This window comes from Malassezia japonica, chromosome 5 (genome assembly GCF_029542785.1).
Source record: "Malassezia japonica chromosome 5, complete sequence".
Lineage (NCBI taxonomy): Eukaryota > Fungi > Basidiomycota > Malasseziomycetes > Malasseziales > Malasseziaceae > Malassezia > Malassezia japonica.
Window position 1 is genome coordinate 49,587 of NC_083374.1, and position 20,254 is coordinate 69,840.

General features: G+C 65.4%; 10 protein-coding genes across 10 annotated transcripts; 6 read left to right on the top strand and 4 right to left on the bottom strand.

Moving 5' to 3' along the window:
• Window positions 1-16: 16 nt before the first annotated feature.
• Window positions 17-1,879, top strand: MJAP1_002810 (uncharacterized protein; the record flags this gene model as incomplete). The annotated part of the gene is made up of 2 exons (XM_060266743.1): window positions 17-38; window positions 120-1,879. 2 exons carry the CDS (start codon window positions 17-19, stop codon window positions 1,877-1,879), a joined length of 1,782 nt encoding a protein of 593 aa, XP_060122726.1.
• A 28-nt stretch (window positions 1,880-1,907) lies between these two features.
• On the bottom strand, window positions 1,908-3,257 carry MJAP1_002811 (uncharacterized protein; the record flags this gene model as incomplete). Its single annotated transcript, XM_060266744.1, has 1 exon — window positions 1,908-3,257. The coding sequence occupies one exon, from the start codon at window positions 3,255-3,257 to the stop codon at window positions 1,908-1,910; it is 1,350 nt and encodes a 449-aa protein (XP_060122727.1).
• A 37-nt stretch (window positions 3,258-3,294) lies between these two features.
• MJAP1_002812 (uncharacterized protein) lies at window positions 3,295-4,353 on the top strand (the record flags this gene model as incomplete). The annotated part of the gene is made up of 1 exon (XM_060266745.1): window positions 3,295-4,353. The coding sequence occupies one exon, from the start codon at window positions 3,295-3,297 to the stop codon at window positions 4,351-4,353; it is 1,059 nt and encodes a 352-aa protein (XP_060122728.1).
• A 36-nt stretch (window positions 4,354-4,389) lies between these two features.
• On the top strand, window positions 4,390-7,193 carry MJAP1_002813 (uncharacterized protein; the record flags this gene model as incomplete). The annotated part of the gene is made up of 3 exons (XM_060266746.1): window positions 4,390-5,114; window positions 5,137-6,331; window positions 6,354-7,193. 3 exons carry the CDS (start codon window positions 4,390-4,392, stop codon window positions 7,191-7,193), a joined length of 2,760 nt encoding a protein of 919 aa, XP_060122729.1.
• A 63-nt stretch (window positions 7,194-7,256) lies between these two features.
• Window positions 7,257-9,704, top strand: SET1 ([histone H3]-lysine(4) N-trimethyltransferase; the record flags this gene model as incomplete). Its single annotated transcript, XM_060266747.1, has 3 exons — window positions 7,257-9,535; window positions 9,558-9,607; window positions 9,631-9,704. The coding sequence occupies 3 exons, from the start codon at window positions 7,257-7,259 to the stop codon at window positions 9,702-9,704; spliced, it is 2,403 nt and encodes an 800-aa protein (XP_060122730.1).
• Window positions 9,705-9,707: 3 nt separating this feature from the next.
• MJAP1_002815 (uncharacterized protein) lies at window positions 9,708-13,844 on the bottom strand (the record flags this gene model as incomplete). The annotated part of the gene is made up of 4 exons (XM_060266748.1): window positions 9,708-11,332; window positions 11,355-11,690; window positions 11,713-11,871; window positions 11,954-13,844. The coding sequence occupies 4 exons, from the start codon at window positions 13,842-13,844 to the stop codon at window positions 9,708-9,710; spliced, it is 4,011 nt and encodes a 1,336-aa protein (XP_060122731.1).
• A 106-nt stretch (window positions 13,845-13,950) lies between these two features.
• Window positions 13,951-16,043, top strand: MJAP1_002816 (uncharacterized protein; the record flags this gene model as incomplete). The annotated part of the gene is made up of 2 exons (XM_060266749.1): window positions 13,951-15,963; window positions 16,017-16,043. 2 exons carry the CDS (start codon window positions 13,951-13,953, stop codon window positions 16,041-16,043), a joined length of 2,040 nt encoding a protein of 679 aa, XP_060122732.1.
• Window positions 16,044-16,049: 6 nt separating this feature from the next.
• On the bottom strand, window positions 16,050-17,335 carry DCC1 (Ctf8p and Ctf18p associating protein; the record flags this gene model as incomplete). The annotated part of the gene is made up of 3 exons (XM_060266750.1): window positions 16,050-16,547; window positions 16,570-16,841; window positions 16,864-17,335. The coding sequence occupies 3 exons, from the start codon at window positions 17,333-17,335 to the stop codon at window positions 16,050-16,052; spliced, it is 1,242 nt and encodes a 413-aa protein (XP_060122733.1).
• A 61-nt stretch (window positions 17,336-17,396) lies between these two features.
• MJAP1_002818 (uncharacterized protein) lies at window positions 17,397-19,388 on the top strand (the record flags this gene model as incomplete). The annotated part of the gene is made up of 1 exon (XM_060266751.1): window positions 17,397-19,388. The coding sequence occupies one exon, from the start codon at window positions 17,397-17,399 to the stop codon at window positions 19,386-19,388; it is 1,992 nt and encodes a 663-aa protein (XP_060122734.1).
• Window positions 19,389-19,415: 27 nt separating this feature from the next.
• Window positions 19,416-20,235, bottom strand: PSF1 (DNA replication protein psf1; the record flags this gene model as incomplete). The annotated part of the gene is made up of 2 exons (XM_060266752.1): window positions 19,416-20,136; window positions 20,159-20,235. 2 exons carry the CDS (start codon window positions 20,233-20,235, stop codon window positions 19,416-19,418), a joined length of 798 nt encoding a protein of 265 aa, XP_060122735.1.
• Between the last annotated feature and the right edge of the window lie 19 nt (window positions 20,236-20,254).

A 20,254-nucleotide genomic window follows, 5' to 3' on the forward strand; every position in this document is an offset into this window, starting at 1 on the left:
GGCCTGCGCGCCGCTCATGGCGTTTGCAGCACAGTGTGGTCCGGACAGCAAGTGTCCTCGCGACTCGCCGTGCTGCTCTTCGTCGGGTGAGTGTGGTTCCGGCGCGGTGCAATGTGCAGCTGGCTGCAACCCGCTGTACAGCTTCTCTTCCACATCGTGTGCAGCGAACCCTGTTTGCATCAACACGAATGTGACCATCCCTCAGAAGGCATTCAACAGTACGAATGTATTTGTGCCGATTGCGACGTACAATGGCGACCCTAGCCAAGGCGTCTTCACCTTTGAGTCTGGCTATCTCGGCACGGGCTCGCAAGGCGTGCTGCTCGAGATGAACAAGGGCCACGTCTCGCGTATTGCCACGTCGCGCTACATGCTGTTTGGCAACATTGAGGCGCGGCTCAAGCACGACCCCCAGTCGGGCCTCGTGACGACCTTCGGCACCCTGTCGGACATTGGCGACGCGATCCAGTGGCAGTTTGGCGGCAAGAATGGGTCGCAGGCATCGGCGAACTACTTTGTGATGAACAACCAGTCGAACCCGGTCGGCGAGCCACTGTCGCTAGGCAAGGGCTTCTCCGTGAGCGACTTCCACACCTACGGCATCCGCTGGGCGCCTGACTCGATCCAGTGGGTGCTCGACAACAAGACCGTGCACACGGTGCAGCGCGCCAAGGCCGGCAAGCAGTACCCCCGCTCGCCGTCGCGTGTAATCTTTACGGCCTGGGGCGTGTCGCAGGGCACGAACAAGGCGCTGCGTAAGTGGGCGAATGGGCCGCTGTCCTTTACCAGCTCGACGTACAACAACATGGGCTTTTACGCACAGGAGCTGACCAATCTCCAAATCTCGTGTGCGAACCTCGCGCTGTCGAATGTGACGACGACCGGCGGCGGCGCCGACGTCACCTCCTACTTTTACACCGGCAAGAACTCGACCGTCTCGGGCGAGCCCGAGTTTGAGCTGACGCGCGACCCGATCCGTCTGATTAGCAACCCTGCTCAGGACAGCCCTGATGACGCGCCGGGCTCGCCAAACCTCGGCGAGAACGGGCCGATGGCCAATATGTTTGCGGGCGGCACCCAAGGCACGCAGCAAAAAACCTCGACGCCGGTCTCGGACGACTCGACGAGCAACAAGGTCAAGATCGGCGTGCCGGCCGGTATCGGCGGTGCGGTCGTCCTGGGCCTGCTGATTTTGCTCGGCGTGTACCTCGTGCGCCGCGCGCACAAGAAGCCGCCTCCCCCGCCCCCAATGTCGGAAGTGGGCAGCATGTATGCGCCGCCCCCCCTCGGCATCTATTCGCCGAGCGAGCGCCAGCCGGTGCAGCAAATATCGCCGTACGCGATGCCGTACGAGTCGCAGACGCACTCGGAACACATTGCTCCGTCGCACAGCCAGGCGACGACGATCCACATGCCGGCCAGCGACGACACGGAGCTGTCCGACGAAAAGGAGGCGTACGTGGAGGAGCCCGTGGAGGACGTGTATTCGGACGAGACCTCGAGCGAGCGCCACTCGTTCGACTCGGACAGCTCCAACACGCGCCAGCGCATGCACTATGCTGCGCGCAACGTCCGCCGCTACGACGCGCGGCTGACCAAGGAGCAGAGAGACGAGCTGGCGGCGCAAGAGGCTTGGGACGAGCTGCGGTACGCTGCGCTCGGTGACGAGAACGGGACCTACTTCCACGCGCGCAGCGTGTCCTCGCCCCAGGTCGGCTCGTCGCCTCATATGCGTTCGCGCGCCAAGTACTCGCGCGGCGGCGCACACGTCCCCAGTGCCTCGGTCTCTGGGCGCTCGGACCGTGCCGATACGTCGGACTATCGTTCGCTTGCGTCGCACTCGAGGCGGCGCTCCCACTTTCCTTCGGACGAGCTCTAGCCGCGGGCGGCTACCTCTATAGCATGTACTACCAACCCTCTTCCTCGACAGGCGGCAGATCCGGCAGGCCCATGCGCGCTGCGTACTGCCGCATCTCTTCCCGGCCACGAAGCCGCGCATTTTCGGCACGCAGCCGCTCGATCTCGGCACGCAGAAACTTGTTTTCGGCTTCGTACACGAGCGTGTCCTGCTCCGCCGGCGGCGGGGGCAGTGCGGGCGGCAGCGGCTTGGCGGTGACGCCGTGGCGTCTATTGTACATGTGCTGCCGATTCCGCTCGCGCCGGCGCTCGGCAGACTCCTCGGCGGTATAGATCGCGCGGCGGCCGCGCTTGCGTGGCTTGGGCGATGCAGGCTCGAGCGGCGCGAGCGGCTCGCCGAGCGACATGGGCAGCGACGCGTCCAGGTCAGGGAGGGGTGCGAGGGGGTTCGGCAGGGCGCTGGATACACCGCTCGGGCTCGGTCCGTGCATTGCGCTCGTGCCGCTCGGTCGGGGGGTATGTAGCGGCATCGGACTCGCGCCGCTCGACAGCGGCCCAGCGCCGCGCTCCTCGGCCTCGGCGCGTTTCCGGGCGCGTGTCGCCTTGGCCGGCGAAATGGGCCCGTCGCCGACTGCGAGCGGGGTCGCGACAAGGTCGCGCATCGCCTGGGTCCACGCGGACTCGCTTGGCGCGTGAAGTGGCTGAAAGTCGGGGTCGTCGTCGTCCTCCTCGTCGGGAAAGACGAGGTCGGCAAAGTGCGCCTGGTCGCTGTACCCTGGCGTGTAGGCAAACGACGGGGGCGTCGGGAGCGCACGCAGCGCGTGGATCTGGCGCTGCGTGTTCTCCTGCTGCTTGGCCATGAGCTTTTGGAGGAGGCGCGTGAGCTCCTGCTCCGAAACGCGCGTGCTCGGCGCGCGATTTGCGCTGCCAAAGTGTTCCATAATGAGCGTGACGACGTTGTGCATCGTTGCCCAGTCGGCAGCCGTGAGCTCGTTCGAGTCCGGGGGATCCCACTGCGCTTCGTGGCGCGGCGTCTGCACCGACTCGGCGAGCATCGGGGGGTTGCTGCCGAGCACAAACGTGAGGATTTGGATGACCTGGCCGTAGAACTCGACCGGAATCTCTGTCGGCGCATCGGTCGGCAGCTGCGCAAGCGCGTCAAGCGAAGGGAGCACCAGCTCGGGCTGCACCTCCTTCGGCGCGTTTTGGACATAGCTCGCGGTGTACGCGTCGAGCTCGCGCAGGAACTTGGTCTGGTCGAAACTCGCGATGAATTCGTTATTCAGCGCATCCTCGTCCTCGCCCGGGAGCCCAACAGGCGACGATGGCTCCTCGTCCTCCTCGCGGCTCGCGCGGGGGGCGCGCACGACGCGCGCACGCCCTGACGCGCTCCGCAACATCGTGGCGAACGACGCGTCGCGGTTTAGTCATCCGACCATGGAGGCCGCCGCGACCGGCGCGCTGATCGCCTTTGCGTCGCTCTGGGGGACGCTTACGCGCCTTGGGCTCAGCGCACTCAATACGTACGATGGGCAGAGCATTGCGCCGATCATCTGGGCACAGGCCGTAGGGTGCCTCGTTATGGGGTGGATGACCTACCCCCGCAATAAAGAGACGATGGAGCGCTGGTACAAGCCGGCCTTTACGATGGTCACGACCGGCTACTGCGGCAGCACGACGAGCTACTCGACGTGGGTCTTTGGCGTGTTTCAGGCCTTTTCCAACAACCTGCACTACAACCGCCACGGGCTCCACAATGTCATGGACGCCCTGACGCAGACCGCCGCGACGATCGGCATGTCGTTTGCGGGATTCTGGGCGGGCCGCACGCTCGCCGGGCTCGTACGCCTCGCATACCTGGAGGAGGCACTGTCGCGCATTACGCGCCGCTCACACGGCATGCCCCGCATCGACACGTCTAGCACGCTCGAGCGGGGCGAAAAGACGCAGCGTACTCGGTACCTGCACCTCGCGAGCATCGCACTCGGCACCGTGTTCTGGATCGGTGCTATTCTCCTGTGCGCATTATACACCCCGTTTCGCAAGGTGTCCTTTACCCTTGTCCTTTCGCCGCTCGGCGCGCTGGCGCGCTGGCAGCTCGCCAAGCTCAACAAGCCCCTCGGCCAGGCGCCGCTCGTCTGGTACTCCCCCCGCGGCTGGCCGGTCGGCACGCTCACCGCGAACCTCGTCGCGATCACGATCCTCTGTGTGGTCTACACCGCGCAGTACGTCGGCTACGAAACAGGCCCTGCAAGCCGGGGCGCGTATACCGCCAATGCATGCGACGCACTGTACGCCGTCCAAAATGGATTCTGCGGCACGCTCAGCACGATCAGCACGCTCATCGTCGAGCTGAGCCTCATGCGCCCACCCCGCGCCGCATTTGCGCACCTCTTCTTTTCCTGGGCGGTGGGCATACTGATCTCCATTCTGCTCGTCGGCGCGCCGTGGTGGGCCCTCGGCATGCAGGGCGGCTGCGCAGCACCGGTGCCTTAGTGTGGAGAAAAATAGCTTAACTAAGTCACACGGACCATGGCCTCACGGGTGGTCAGTGTGAGCTCGGCGGAAGCGGGGCGGGAGGTATGCCGTCCTCCCGTCGCCCCGGCGTGGTTCCATGCGCATGGACAAGTGTGGGTCCCATTTTCCGAGGCCGACAACGACGCGCTGGAAGAAGGCTGGACGCAGTGCCGTCCCGCGCTCGAGGAGCGGGCCGCACAGACGGAAGAGGTGGCGTCTGCGCCAAAGGAAGATGCGGTGGGATGGCTGCCGTCGCTGCTGTGGTACTCGAAGCCAGCGACGCATGCGTCTGTGCTTCCTCCGCCGCCTCCGCCGCCCGCACCGAACCTGCGCAAGACGCCACTGGTCCACCGCAGGCTCGATCCCGACGAGGACGACGAGACGAAGCAGTTCCGCGTCTCGGTCCTTGAGGACCGCCTCTTTGAAGTCGACCTCGAAAAGATGATCATCTTTCCCGCACTCTGGCCGGGGTACGACCAGGGCGTGATGCGCGCAACGTGGTTCTACGTCGCCTCCGACGGCGCCTGCTCGCCGATCGCATGGGGCAGTGCTCTGAGCGCCGACCTGGACCGTGTGTACGAAGAGGCCAAGCCGTGGAACTTGGTAGGGCGCCTGCGTGCGTCGCTGAATGTCGGCAAGGCCAAGTCGGACTCGGACGCGGCGCAGCTCTTTGACCTGCCAAGCGTCGCAGGCGGTGCCAAGGTCCTCTTTGACTCGACGTCGTCTGCGCGGGTCTATACGTACGTGTTCTTGCTTACCCAGTCAAAATCTCAGCAGCAAGCTCCTTTCCTTTTTGTGGGAGCCGCTGGTGGTGCGTGGCTACGAGAATGCCAAGGCCGCGAGCGTGCGTATGCAAGAGAACTCGGCGAGCAATGTGATCGCCACGGCCTGGTCTCGCCGCAACGATGCGTCGCCCAGCACCCCGTCGGATAATAAGAAGAAGCCCGAGGGGCCGACCGAAGGCACCATCGTCGAGGGCATCACGCCGACGCCTGTCGACACGATGTCGACGTGGGGGGCGCTTAGCGAGGCGTTCATGTCGCGCGCGCGTGCTTTTCGCTCCGGCGCAGCACCTACCACGCCGCCGGCGCAGGAGTGGAATGCAGACGAAGTGCTGCCGGATCCGGCAGTGCTCGACTTTAGCGAGACGTCGAGCTTGGGTGCGCTCTCGGACGACCTTTACGCGGACGTCCAGTCGACCGCCGACCTCGAAGAACGCGAAAAGGGCGAGGCGCCTCCTGAGCACATCGTCTTTTGCATCCACGGCATCGGCCAGAAACTCACGGAGGATTACATGGCGACACACTTTGTGCACGACGTCGAGCGTATGCGCACCGTAATGCGGCAGCAGATGCAAGATCCTGCCTTGAGCACACAGCTCAGCGGAGGGCGCGTACGTCTCATCCCGATCTGCTGGCGCCACGACGTGGAGTTCGATCCGGATCACGGGCATTACAAGCTGCAGGATATTACGAACAATGCGACGATTCCCGCGGTACGCACCGTCATTTCCAAAGTCCTGCTCGACATCCCCTTTTACTTTTCGAGCCACCACGAAGCGATGCTCACGGCCGTGCGCCTGGAAACCAATCGTTTGTACCGCCTCTTTTTGCAGCGGAACCCCGACTTTGAGCAATGCGGGGGGCGCGTGTCGATCCTTGGCCACTCGCTCGGCGCGGCGCTTTCTTCCGACCTGCTCAAGGACCAACCGACGGATGTCGCGCCACTGAGCACGAGCGAAGCACCCGGCATTCACCGCACGTCGCCACACCTCTTGTTCAACGTCACGCACTTTTTCTCGGTCGGCTCGCCCTTGCCGCTCCTATACTACCTGAGCGGCGCCGAACTCATCGCGCGCCGCCGCACCGACCCCGAGAATCCTCTGCAGGCAGACGAAGATGTGACATGCAACAAGGTGGGGCAGCAGGGATGCCTCGCGACGGAATACGTGCACAATGTACGTGCCAAAACTCACCCAGATTTACGCGTCGACAGACCCTTGCAGCTTCCAAATCTCGGCGACGGTCGACGCAGCGTATGCTCGACTCTTGCGCCCAGTCGAAGTGCCGCGCGACCCGCTGATGCTCGACCGTGCACTGAACCAGCCGCGACTGAGCATCGGCAGCGTCATGCGCACCTGGCTGCACCCCAAGGACAAGGGCGAGAAGGACAAGCAAGGGAAGGAGGGTGGGAAGGAGGAAGAACAGCCAGAGGCAAATATACAGGAAAATGCCCGCGAAGACCAACACGCACACGACCAGGGCAAGGAAAAGAAAAAGCTAGAAAAAGAGGTCGAACAGGACGAACACGGCGAAGCAAGCGTCAAGTTGGGCGAACAGGGCAAGAAGGAAATCATCATCGACGAGGCACACAGCGAAAATGCCCAAGAACCTGCTTCCACGCCTCCCTCCTCGGACAAAGAGACCGAGTCTCCCTCGGATCCGACCCGTACGCCAAAGGCCCCGTCGCGGACCTTGGCCTCACCGCGCGGCGAGACGCCGCAGCCCGAAGAGTCCAAGGACGAAAAGACGCCACCACCTCTCTCTCTCCACGAGCTCGAGCTCGGGGAACGCCGCTTCCAGGCGCTCAATCCCTACGGATGCATCGATTTTGTGGTCGACGGCGGAACGGTCAACCAATTCACGCAGTACATTGACATGTTCCGCGCGCACATGAGCTACTGGACGAATCCTGCCTTTTCCAACTACCTTCTCAAGCAGCTCGTACCGAACGAGAACGTCGTTCCTACGACGCCGTACCGCTCGCCCTCGATGCACGCCGCGCAGGAGATTCTCGATCCCACCACCGATAGTGTATAGCGTTGGGCCTCCACTTGTCACGGAATGGAGGCGTGTTTCCTCCACCTGCCTCGACGCGTCCGGATGGAACGAAGCTGGCACGCGTCGGGTTACCGGCCGCACAGCGGCCGCGAAGGCAGCCGCGATCGATGGGATACGCGCGATGCTACACCGCGACGTACCCCGCCGCGTGTGTCGGATCCGCCGCGGCGCACGCCGCCCCCGCGGTGGGACGCACCTCCGCCGCGTCCGCCAGGGCCGCCTCCGCCGCGGCCGCACACGCCGGTGGCGATGCCGCAGCTCTCGCCCAGCACGCTGCTACCGTCGGAGCTCGAGCCGGATGCGCGCTTGCGGAGCTACCAGACGATAGTTGATCCCCAGCTCCCGGGCGCCAAAGGCAAGGAAATGCATAGGCGGTACGAAGCGACGCCGCGCCTGCCAGGTACAGACCCGCGGCAAGCCGGAACGCGCGCACGCAACTCGAAACGCAAGACACGCAAGGTCGTGGACAAGATCGAATACAAATTCGACAAGTATTCGGTCGGCCCGCCGCCGCCGCGTGAATTGGTCCTCTCTGGCCTCTCGCCGCGGACGACGCCGGCGGTCGTCCTGCAGCAGTGCCGCGCGTTTGGCGCAGTCGAGTCGCACGAGCTCAAGGTCGATCCGCAGACCGGCGAGAGCATCGGCATCATGTGGATCCAGTTTACGAACGGCGGCCTGCCCGGCGCAGCCGCGCAGGACGGTGCAGAAGTCGCGCGCACTGCACAGAAAGCACTGCACCAGCACAAAATCGGGCAAGAGACGGTGCAGGCGGTGCTCGACCATGACCGCCAAAAATACGTCAAGCTGTACCGCGAGTTTTTGAGCAAGCGCTACAGCGGCGCTCGGCGTCGCTCGCTGCCGAGCCGCCAAGAGTCGCCCCGCGTGCCTCTTCACGTCGAGTCGCCCCGCAACCGCAGCGTACACTCGCCCGGGCCACGCACGATGCGCCGCTGGGGCCGCAACGAGGACGAAGAGACCGACTCGCCACACCGAGCCACGACCAGCCGCGCCGTCTTTGCCTCGGCGCGCCCGGAGCGCAGCACGGATGCACGGACAACGGCCGCGCCGATTCGGCAGCGGCTCGCGGAGCTTGGCCACCCCTACATTTTTGTGCCGCTGGCCAAGTCGACGCTTGACGCCAAGGCGGTGCGTGCGCACTTTGCGCACTTTTCGCCGGCGCTCGTCGAGAGCGACGCAGGCGGCTGGTACATTGGATTTGCCGACAAGGACACAGCCGCGCGGTGCAAGCGCGTGCTGGAGCCTGCGACGCTGCACGGCTACCATGTGCGTCTCGACGTGCAAAATCCTCCGCAAGGCGAGATCAAGACCGAGGCGCCTCTGGAAGCGCCGAAAAAGACCTCTTGGACGCAAGAGGAGCTGGTCGACGAAGCGACAAAGCAGCTCCTCGATGCGCTGCAGAGCATGTTTTTGCGGGATGTCAAGAACCGCACGTTGACGCCCCTCTTGACGCAGTTCCTGCGCCCCGATGGCCGCGGCGGCGCATTCCTCGAGCAGTACAAGTTGGGCATGAAGGAGAAGCCGAGCTATGCGCCTCCGGTGCTCGACGCGCACCTCCCGTCCTTCCGCAAGAAGCCCGAGGTGGTCGCCGCGCAGCGTGCGGCCAAGCCCGAAGTGCGCGCCGAGGCTTCCACGACCGAGCGTTCTGCCCCGGTGCTCCTCGACCCGATGGCCGCTGGCGTGGTCGAGGACGCCGAGGAACTGTACTATCTAAAAGAGGTCCTTGCCCGTGGTATCCCCGACGAGGATCAGGGGCCGCACCAGAGCGGCTGTGCCCGTGCCGAGGGGTTCTACCGCATCCCTGCTGCCAAAAAAGCCGCGCACCTTCCCGACCGCAACCGCGCGATTGCCGAGCCGACGACCGGTCGTTCCTCGCTTGCATCCGCACGCAACAACCGTGCCGATTCGCGTCGCCTTGTGCTGGACATTGAGCAGCACAAAAAAGAGACCATGACCGATACCGATATCCTGAAGTTTAACCAGCTGCAATCGCGCAAGAAGCAGCTGCGCTTCTCCAAGAGCCCCATCCACGACTGGGGCCTGTATGCCATGGAACTTATCCCAGCGGGCGATATGGTGATTGAGTACGTCGGCGAGATTGTGCGGCAGCAAGTGGCAGACCACCGCGAAAAGATGTACGAGCGCGCGGGCAATTTCAGCACCTACCTCTTCCGTGTCGACGACGACGTGGTCGTCGATGCGACGCACAAAGGCAACATTGCGCGCCTCATGAACCACTGCTGCACGCCAAACTGCACGGCAAAAATCCTTACGCTGCAAGGCGAGAAACGCATCGCGCTCTTGTACGTATTTGTACTCACCCAGCGCCAAAAATACCATTCTTCCGGGGCAAGAGCTGACGTACGACTACAAATGTACGTATTCATTCCTGACCCAGTCCAATCCTCCGAAAGCGACGAGGACGCGATCCCGTGTCTATGTGGCTCGCCGCAGTGCCGTCGGTTCCTGTAGTGTCTATGCTGCCTGCTGGAAAACAAGGGGGGCGGCTTGCGCACGCGCTGCCGCCACCATCTCGTACGGGTCGCCGTGGTGATCGTCGTACATCGCAAGGGGGGGATAGCCTTGGACACGTGCGCCGACGTCCATCTTGGCCCACTCCTGGCGCCAGTCATCGGGGCGCCACGCGTGTTGCGCGTACAAGGGATAGAGCCACTGGGTCGAGACGTTGCCCCACTGCTGCGCATCCGCCAACGTGTAATTGCGCGCATCGTCGCCGGCATTGAGCAGGCCGACGAGCGGCTTGAGAATAAAGTCGACAAACACCACGTCCACGTTGGTATCAGGGTCAGGTACGGGCGTGGGGTCTGATGCGACATAGTCGGGCTGCTCCGCGCTGTACGGCACCGGCGTGTGCAGCGTATCGTCGCCGGGGCCAGGGCAGTCGTCAATCGTGACGTAGCCTAACGACGAGCCGGTCTCGAGCCACTCGTCCTTCTTGCCGTCTGCCTCGAGCTGCGCGACGAGCTCCTCAAGCCGCCGCGCCTGCTCGGGGCGGCCGGACATGGCCGCCGGCGCACTCTTGGACACGAGCCCAGCATGCTGCAGCTTCTGTGTCCAGTACGTACTCCACTGGCGGCCGATGTACCGGTGAAAGATGCTGTCGACCGCGCCTTGCGCCGCATGCTGCGCGGGCTGCTCATTGTGCGCGGCACCCTTTTCGTTGAGGCCGTGCACAAGCTCTTTTGCGACACGCCACGGCACGTCGGCAATGTACAAAAAGTCGTCGCGAAAGGGGCTGACAATGTACTGGTCGTTCTTGGTAAAGGGACCCGCGAGTACATCGAAGCGCTGACTGCCGCTGTTGATCAGCATCAACGTCGGCGTATTGCGGTGGCGCTCGTTCGCAGGGCGCACAATCTCGGGCAGGATGCGGCGCGTGAGCAGCGCAAGAAGCGAGTGGTTCGCGTAGAACGGAAAGCGGTCCAAAAAGTAGTCTTGCGGGACGATGCCATAGAGGTGCGGCAGATCCCACGCCTTTGCGACCTTGTCCATGACCGAGCGGACGTAGCGGCCCCGCGCGGTGGACAGCTCGCCCGAGTGCGCAAGCTGGGCGTGGTATGCATAGTTCCTCGGGTTCGCGTCAATGTACCGCCGTGAAAAGTGGGGCGGACGCGCGCTCGTATTCGAGATGCTCATCCAGCCGATGGTCTCGAGGTACCGCCCACTCTCGAGTGCCATACTCGACAGATCGAGCATGCGGCAGTCGCGGACGTGCGTATGTCCCGCCAGCATCATTATCGGCACCGTAGGCCACACCTGGCGGATCGCAGCGTGCAGCGCGTCCCAGCCCTGGTGCCCGGTGACGGGCATGTGCCCAGCAATGACAAACGCGTCGACGTGCTCCTGCTCGAGCGACGCACGGAACCACGGCTCTTGGACCATGGCCACCGGGTCCTGCACCGTGAGCCCAGCGGCGGCGAGGCGAAAGTCGAAGAGCACGCCGTACGCCTGGATCGTCAGGTTCTGGTGCGGCGTCGTAAAGCGCGTATACAGCTCGCCGATTGGGCGCGAGCGCGGCGCTTCGCCCGGGGCGTCCGGGAGCGAGATATTGACATTCGAAGTGAGGTAGCGACCGTGCCCTGCGTTAGGAAAGCAACGTACACTTGGGCACAAACTCCTCGTACACGTCCTTGGCGACGCTAAAGTTGTACAGCTCGTGATTGCCGATCGTCAAGAGGTCGTAGTCGGCAAGCGCAAACACCTGATTGCTCACATGCCCGTTCACCGCAAACTTGAAGTTGGGGCTCTCGGGCGGCACCTGCGGAAAGGCGTCGCTGAGGCCATTGCCGTCGTGCAGATCGCCGGTATCGACAAAGAGCAAGTCGACGCCTTTCTCGGCGGCGCGGCGGCGCATGTGGTGGGTGAACGCGACAAAGTCGCCCCAATCCCCCGAGTAGTTCGGCTCCGGCGGCGAAAGCTTTGTATGGCCTTGGTACCCTGTGTTAGCCTTGGTACATACACCCGTGGATGTCCGTCGTGTGCAGTATCTGGAGCTGGCCCCACTCGAGCGGCCGCAGGCGGTCGTCGATGCGGGGCAGCCGTCCCCGGCCAAAAAGGCCCGCATCCCACATCGCATCCGGCCCCAGTGCTGAGGCAAGGCTCGCCGCACTCGCCAGGCCTACGGCAGCGAGCGCCGGCAGGCGCTTTCTCGCGTCGCACCGCATTGTGCTACGGACGATCGGGAAGATCGGGCTACAGACCCTCCTCGTACAGGTTGCGGCAGAGCGCGAGCCAGAAGCGCTCAAACGTCTCGTGCGCCGGCGTGCCCGCCTCCTCCAAGCCGTGGTTCAAAAGGAAAGGGAACATTTCCAGGACGGACGTTGCGATCGCCGTGCTGGTCGTCATGGCCGGCTTTGGGAGGTGCTCGTTGGCCTTCTGGCCGGTCCAGCCGAGGTGCGTGCGGAGCGCCTGAGCCGTGTCGCCGTCGCCCAGTTGATGGAACCAGTCCTTGCTCTTTTTGGCATCTTCCGGCGGCGTGTTCGGCGCTGGGAGCAGCGGTTGGCGGGGCTGCGAGAGGTACATGTACAGCATCTTGGAGTCCTTTTGGTCCACGGCCGGGTCGGGTTTGTCCTCGCGGGCCGGGAGCTGCGACGAAATCCAGTTCGCAAGGACGTGCGCAAGCTCCGACTCGTGGGCAGACGGCCCGTGCTTGTCGCGCGACGACGCGAGTGCGTACGCGGCCGCCTCCATCGGCGCATCGGTGTTCTCCTCGCCCTTGGCGGCCGGTGCGTCGCGGTACTCGCTGAGCGCCGCATCGAGCCAGTTCCAGTAGGTATCGTCGTTCTCCTTGACCGGCTCCGGCTTGGGCTTTGATCCAAATGGCATCCACGCGGAGATGGTGCCGCGCAGGGCCTCCCAGCGCGCGCCGAGCGTCGGCGGGGCCGGCGGCCTGGACTGCTCCGACTTTTTGCTCGAGGCGGGTCGGATACGCCGGGGCCCGCCCGGTCCCCTCACGTCCCAGTGGTCCCAGCCCTCCATGATGCCGAGAAAGTCGCCCCACTGGGCGCTGCCGACACTCACCAGCCCGTCGTTGCCGTGCATCTTGCCGTGCAGTGCGTCGCCACTGCCGTCGTACTGGCCACCGGATGTATTGTACGCGGCCGCCTTGTCGAGGATCAGTTTCGGGAGCCACAGCGGGTGCAGCACCGAGATCTCCTTGACGCGTGCCGCGATGGAAAAGTAGCGTACATCCGACTCGTCCGGGGTGCGTGGATTAAAAAGGCGGTTCATGTACTTGGTCGAGAGCATCGCATACGCGGGCTGATCAAAGATCGAGAGGATATACGACGAAAGCGAGCTCGAGACCGACGTGAGGGCCCGCGTGAGCGTCGACATGCCCGGCAGGGGATTTGGCTCGTCTTTGGGCTTGGCAATACCTTCGCGGCGGCGCAGGAGCGGCTCTTTGAGGCTGTATGGCAGCGGGGGCACCGGCGGCACCGGCGTTGTTGTTTTCGACTCCTCCATCATTTTGTCGATGAGCTCCAGTCCGATCCCGATGTTGGAGTTGCACCAGTCCATAAACGGACTGCCGCGGTGCGGCGTCGCAAGTGTCGTGAGCGAGGCCGGGGTGTATTCCGTAGGCTGGATGCGGCTAATAATGTAGCGCACGTCCAGGCCGCCCATGCTGTGCCCCACAAAGTTGAGGCGCTCGCCCCGCGCGCCGCTCGCGGAGCTGCACAGAAATTCGTGCAACGACTCGGCGCGCTCCTTGATCGAGCCGGTGGGCGGCACGCCGTGCACCAGCACCTCGGCGCCGACCTTTTTGCGCAGCACGTCGAGCGCGGCCGACCAGTAGTGGTATTCGAGGCCGAGGAATGGGCCGCGCACGTCAAATCCGTACAAGCCATGGCACAGCACAATCGGAAGACGTGGCTTGCGAATCGGGTCGTAGAGCAGCGGGTGCCGCATGAGCTGCTCGAGCTTGCTCCCTTCCGAGGGATGCGGTACCTTTTTCTTCTTTGTTGTCCGCGGCGGCGCGCTCGGCGGCGGCGCGCCTTTTGGGGCATCCGATTGCGTCGCGAGTGCACACGCACGCACGCCTCGGAATCCGGCGGCGCGCAGAGCCGGCCGCAGGACGACTCGCGCGGGCATCGAAGAACACGCTCGGGGCACGACGCGGTGCCGATCCACGTGCATATGCAGGGTCTGCCCGATGGCCCGATACGCTCGACCGCCCCACCGTCTTGGCGTGTCGCGGATGGAGAACTGCCCGGCGGTGCCGGAGGGCGTGCTGGGCGCTTTGGCGTGCCAGCATATCCTCCAGGAATGTACAAATTCTGCATCGTATCCCTACCTCCAACTGTATTACTGCCTCGGGGTGCAAACCTTGCCTGCCGAGGTGGAGTGGCTGCGCGCGGCGCTGGGCATGTCCCTGGTGCTCGGTGCGCTGCTGCTCGTCTTTAGTGCGCTGGGCCTCGTGGCCGGCGACTTTTTCTGCCCGAATCTCTCGTCGCTCGGCGCGGAGCTGGGCTTGAGCGATAGCACGGTCGGCGTGACGCTGCTTGCGTTTGGCAACGGATTTCCGGATGTGGTGTCGACGTTCCGTGCGATGCAAAAGAACGCAGGTGCCATGGCGCTCGGCGAGCTCATGGGAGCGGCTGTGTTCACAGTGTCTATGGTATGCGGCTCGATCATGGTGTTTTACTCGTTCCGCGTGCATCCGTACGTGCTGCTGCGCGACGTCGGCGTATTTGCCATCGCGCTCACCTCGATGCTGTACTTCTTGCAGGACGGCAAAATGGGCGTGAAAGAGGGCCTCGCCATGGTTGCGCTCTATCTCGCATTTGTTTTTCTTGTATTCTTTGGCGATCTGTACGTCGACCCCGAGCTGGGGGCCGAGGCGGCGGACGCCGAGCGCATTGCCGAGCAGTCGCCGCTGCTGGGCGAGCCGATGCTGCATGTGGACCATACGCAGCCTACGTCCTTGTCGCGTCTGCCTGTCGTTTCGACGTACGAGGTGCGCCGCCTCACACGGCTCCTGGACGAAAATTCGGGGCGCTTTCTCGACAGCCCCCGCCGCGCGAGCCAGACGCGGCATGCCTCGCTGCCCATCTACACGTCGGGCGAGACGCTCGGGGACGACATGGTGCGCACTTATTCGAACGGCGCAATCGAAGCACGGCGCCCGCCGACGCAGCTCGTGGGGCGGCGTGCCGTGTCGCCCGAGCCCGCGCGCCGCGTCGCGTCGCCGGTCCCGTTGCCGCGCAGCGCATCCCCCCAGCCGATGGACGAGGAGCCGGTCGTGCCGCATATCCGCATCCAGCGGCCGTCGGTCGACCTCGGCCGCCCCCCCATACTGTGGCATCGCGTGTGGATCATTGCGCTCTTTCCCTCGCTCGTGTGCTGGGAGCACCGTACGCTGCTGCAGCGCGTCGTCGGCGTGCTGAGTGCGCCCGCGCTCCTGGTCCTGCGCATCACCGTGCCGCTAATGAGCCGCGAAGAGTTTGTGCTGCACAAAGCGCTGAGCCGGCTGCTTGCGTCGCCCCTCGCGCCCGACGCGTCGCCGACGCCGAGCGAATGTGCGGCGTGTGACGAGCTGGGCGAGACGAGCCCCGCGCAGCTCGCAGACCCCGACTACATTGTACAGACAGCCGAGCGTACCGAGGCCGACCGTGTGCTAATGGCCCTGCAGTGCGCTCTGTGCCCCGCGTTTGCGCTGTGGGTCCTTGCGTGGCCTGCGCACGACGGCGTGCGCCACGCGCTCATGGCCGCGTCGTTGCTGCTTGGCGGCGCATTTGGCTGGGCGCTGGCGGCGCGTCTGCGCAAAAATCCGCAGTGCCACAGCCCGCTGGAGCTGCAGCGGTACGCGCTGCTGCGCAGCAGCGTCGGGTTCCTCGCCGGCCTTTTGTGGATCATTGTGAGTGTCGACGAAGTTCTTGCGGTGCTCCATGCGCTCGGCTACATCTACGGCTGGAGCGAAGCGATCCTTGGCCTGACGCTCTTTGCGATGGGCAACTCGCTCGGCGACGTGGTGACGAATTTGACGATTGCGCACCTCGGTCACCCCCTCATGGCTCTGTCGGCATGCTTTGCGAGCCCCCTCACCAATCTGTTGCTCGGCATGGGCGCGTCAGCGACGTGGATGCAGCTGACGCACCCGTCGCACGGCCCCTACTACTTCCCCCACAGCGCGACACTGCAGCTGAGCAGCCGCGTGCTGCTCGGGATGCTTCTGTCGATGCTCGTCGTGATTCCCCTGAACGGTTTCCGGGTGAGCCGGCACCTCGGCTACGTCTTCCTCGCGTGCTACGTGGTGGTGATGAGCATCAATGTATATCTGGAAACACATAGTGTACACTAGTACTTGACACGCGCTTGGTACAGCACGCACTCTTCGGTCCCTGTCGCGCGCGGCGCGCCGTGCTCGGCAATCTCGCCGCGCAAGAGCACCGCCGCGTGGACGCGGCTCCAGCGCGCGCGCGACGCGCGCGCGTGCTTCACGAGGAGACCTTCGAGGCTCGACCCCTTTTTCGTGCCCGCGGTCGCGGCGAGGTCCTGCAGGAACGGCGTAAGCTCCTCGCGCACCCACTGCGTGCGCATCAAAAAGAGGTCCTGGAAACGCTGCGCCGGCGCAAGCGGCAGGCTCGTATGCGGAAAGTATTGGATCGTGACCGCCGCCGCGAGCGCCTGGGGCTGTGGATCGGCGGCCGGCGCGCTGTGTGTGTTGGTCGTCGCAAAGGACGTCGGGGGCGGGTCCAGGAGATAGAAGCCGTGCAGGAGCGCGAGGTGCGCCTCGTCCGCGAGCGGCCCGAGGGCCTTTTTCCACTCTGCGACAAACGTCAACAGGGGCATGCGCTGGGTGAGCGGCGCGGCGTACCTTGGCCTCGCGCAGGACGTGGATGCCGATAAAGCGCGCCATTTCCGGCGTCGCGAGCGCGACGTGCGTCGGCACGCCGCTCGGCAGCGGCGGCGCACAGAACCAGTCGCAGAGCACCTTTTCCGCGACCTCGGGCCGTGCGGCCATCTGCAGCGCCTCGAGCGCCGGCGCGTACGGCACGCTCTCTGCGTCGCACGCCAGAATATCGAGCTGGTTCAACAGGACGCGGAGCAGCTCGTAGACAAACGACGGCGCGACGCGGCGCATGTACCCTGTGTGAGTCGCGCTACGTACCGTCGAGGAGGACGACGTGCCGCTGCCGCAGCCCCTCTGCAAGCTCCTTCTCGCTCGCCTGCACGACCGAGCGCAGCTCGCTGGGCGTGTACCGCCGCGCCCACGCGCCCTCCTCCGCGTCGCCCGCGTACGCCGACGCGTCGAGCAGCGCGGTGATGCGGTCGAGGCGCGCAGACGTCGGCACGAGCTCCATTGTGTCGGTTGCGTTCTGGTGCATGCGCAGCTGCACATTCCCCGCGCTATCGTGCTCCACGCCGCAAAGCAAGAGGCTGTTGCTTTGGGTCACTTGGCGCACCGCGTAGGTCGTGTCGGCCGTCGCGAGCGCCGCCTCGTCCACAAGCCGCCCATTGAACGTAAGCGGCGGCGCGTCGCTCCCCGCCACGAGGTGCCCTTCAAGCTCTGGGGGGAGCTCGAGCAGGCAGTACGTCTTGCGCGCCGCCTGCGCGCCGGTCACCAACGCGACGCCCTCCATGCTTGCAGTGGAGGCCACGTGGGAATCTGCGCAGCAGAAAGACACACCCCGCCTTGACAGGATGAGTGCACCGCGGCGGCGCCCTGTCCCGCACGGTGTCGATTCCGGGAGCAAGATGAGCAAGAAGAAGGGGGGACATAGTACATCAACCCCCGCGAAAACCAAGTCGCGGCCGGTGCCGGACGAGGATCCCCTCACGTCCGAGACCGAGGAGGAAGCCGCGGCGGTCGGTGCCGATGGCGACGGTGTGTGGGACAAGGCGTTTTGTGTGGTGTGCGACTGCCTGATCGAGACAGAGGGCGCGTCGGACGACGGCAAAGACATCGACGACAGCACATGGGAAGCGGCGGCGGTGTCCTCGCTGCCGATCCACGCACGCCTGCTGAAAGAGCGGAGACAGCGTGCACCGCCGAGCACGCTGCAGCAAGGCGCGCCGCTCTTTTGCTCGGAGCGGTGCCGGCTCGCCGACGAGGCGCAATCGGGCAGCATGAACGAGTTTATGCAGTACGTCGAGCCGCCGAGCGAGGCGCCGCGGCGCATGTCGCAGCCGACACAGCCGCGTATCGGCGCCTCGCTCGAGAAGGAGCGCATGCCCCGCAACGCCGTCACACAGAGCCTGAATACCTACTCGCTGCGTGCCGCGACGCGCGTCGCGCACACGCGCGCCGCCGAGCGGCCCCGCAGCCCCGGAAGCGCCGCGTTTCCGCAGGAGGCGTTTGATACCACATCGCTCAAGCAGGCGGTGCGCAGTGCCGCCACATCGCCGAGCGCCCCGTCGAACCTCGCACGCGCACGCCGCCATGCGGCACAGTCATTGTCGCCCAGCGAGCTCGAGCTGAATACACCGCCAAAGTCGCTCGTGCTCGGCGGCGCAGAAAGCAGCTCGCTCGATGCGCGCACGCCCGTCTCCGGCTCGCCCCTCGACCTGCTTCCGAGCGGGCGGCACCGCGCCGAGCCGAGCGTGCACGTCGCACGCAGCGAGGCCGACCGCCGCGCGATGCCGCCGCCCGACACGGGCGCCACCGCCTCGGCCGTGCAGGCCCTGCGCCGTGCCAAGGCGCAAGGCGACGACGACGAGAAAAGCGCACGTTCTTTTTCCGGCGTCTTTTCGTCGCTGCTTACCGGCCGCGACGACAAGGACGCGGACGCGGAGGGCAGCGTGCGCATCCCGCCGCGGGGCAGCGACGCGAGCTCCTTGTCGCGCTCCGACGTGCCCCGCGCCATCCACACGCCGTCCGAGCCTGCAGAGATCGACGGGAGCGGGAGCGAGGCGTCGATGTCGACGTCGCTCGGCGTGCGCTCGAGCATCAGCTCGACGCGGCGCAAGTCGCGGCGCAGCCGCGACATTCACGTCCTCCCGCCGCTGCTGGGCCTCCCGCCACAGAGCGCAAGAAGCGGGTCGTCGGTGGGAAGCGCACGCAGCGCGACGCGCAGCGATAGCCTCGCGCCGGGCAGCAGCGACGAGCCACTGAGCACGACGCCGATCGAGCGTTCGTACTCGCGCACGAGCCTCTCGATGCGCTCGCCGCGGCAGTGGAGCGCGAGTCTCGCGCCGAACCCTGGCGACGCGGGCCTCTTTTCGCGGAGCATTGGCGCGCACAGCTCGACGGCGCTCGCGGCGAGCTTTGGCGTGCCGGGCACGTCGCCCCGGCGCACGGGTCTCGGCTGGAGCGCGCTCACGCCGGTGCAGCCGCGTGGCGAACGTGCGCCGATGCGCTCGCGCACGACGGCCATGGCCGAAGGCGCGGGCGCGAGCCCCTCGAGCGAGCAAGAAACCGCCGCGAGCCGGCGGCGTCCCCCCGCGGGCGGCAACTGGCGGTACACCGGCGAGGATGGCTCGGCAAAGATGTACCCCATTCTGCAGCTGCCCGGCGCGGATATCCATGACATGTACAGCGAGTATTGGCAGGGCCCCGACGCGCCGCAGCACGCCGCCGACGCGCCGCCGAGCGCCGAGGAGCTGCTTTCGCGGCGCCTCGCCCACTCTCAAAAGCGGGCGGTTCCGGTGCAGCCGCCTGCGCGACGCAAGTCGCTCTTTTACTTTGACAGCTAGTGTACTATAGGGAACAGGGTTGCATTGCTACGTGTCGACCTGCCGGAGCCAGCCGCGGAGCAGCAGCGGCTCGACCTCGTCGCGACGCACGTACAGCCGCTCGCCGGCACGCAGCTGCATCGTCCCGCGCTCCGTCTCGACGTCCTGTGCGTCGCGCGTCACGAGCACCGTGATCATCAGGTCGTCGGGCGCACGCAGCGTGTTGGGCGGCGTGATTTTTGCATAGACGCTCACCGCGGCGCCCGGCGCAAAGGACGCACCGCCGAGCGCGTTGCGCGCACTCGCGGCCGTCTGCCGCGCGGACTGAATGTGCCCGTCGTGCCGCGCGTGGCCGACGCCGGTCGCCAGGGGGAGCGTCACGTCGAGCACGTCGAGGTAGGTATCTTTGTACAGGCCCACAAGGCCCGAGTATGCACGCAGCCACTCGAGCTCCGTGTGGTCGAGCAGCGGGCGGATGGACAGCACATCCGCCTCGCCGCCCGCGTTCGGCGGCTGGTCCTCGTCGAGGACGAGCGCCAGGGCGCCGGCCTTGTCCCAGACGCGCCGCTTGAGCCACTCGAGGCGCTGGTTGTGGTATACGAGCATGCACCGCTTGTTGCGGTACGCCTGGAGATGCAGCGTCACGAGCTGCGCCGCAAGCGCAGGGTCCGCGCCGCTTCCGGACGCGGCGCGCGCCGCGTCGGCAAGCGGGACGAGCTGGGTATGCAGCTGCCGCGTCTCGAGCAGCACGAGTCGCATTTGCTCCGCACTGCGTTAGCTGAGCGACCTACTTGTACTGCCGCAGCGCGCCGGTCGCGAGACTCAGCTTCGCCTCCTGCACCAGCTCCAGCGCCTGCTCGGCCGGCATGGTGGAAACGCGACGCGAC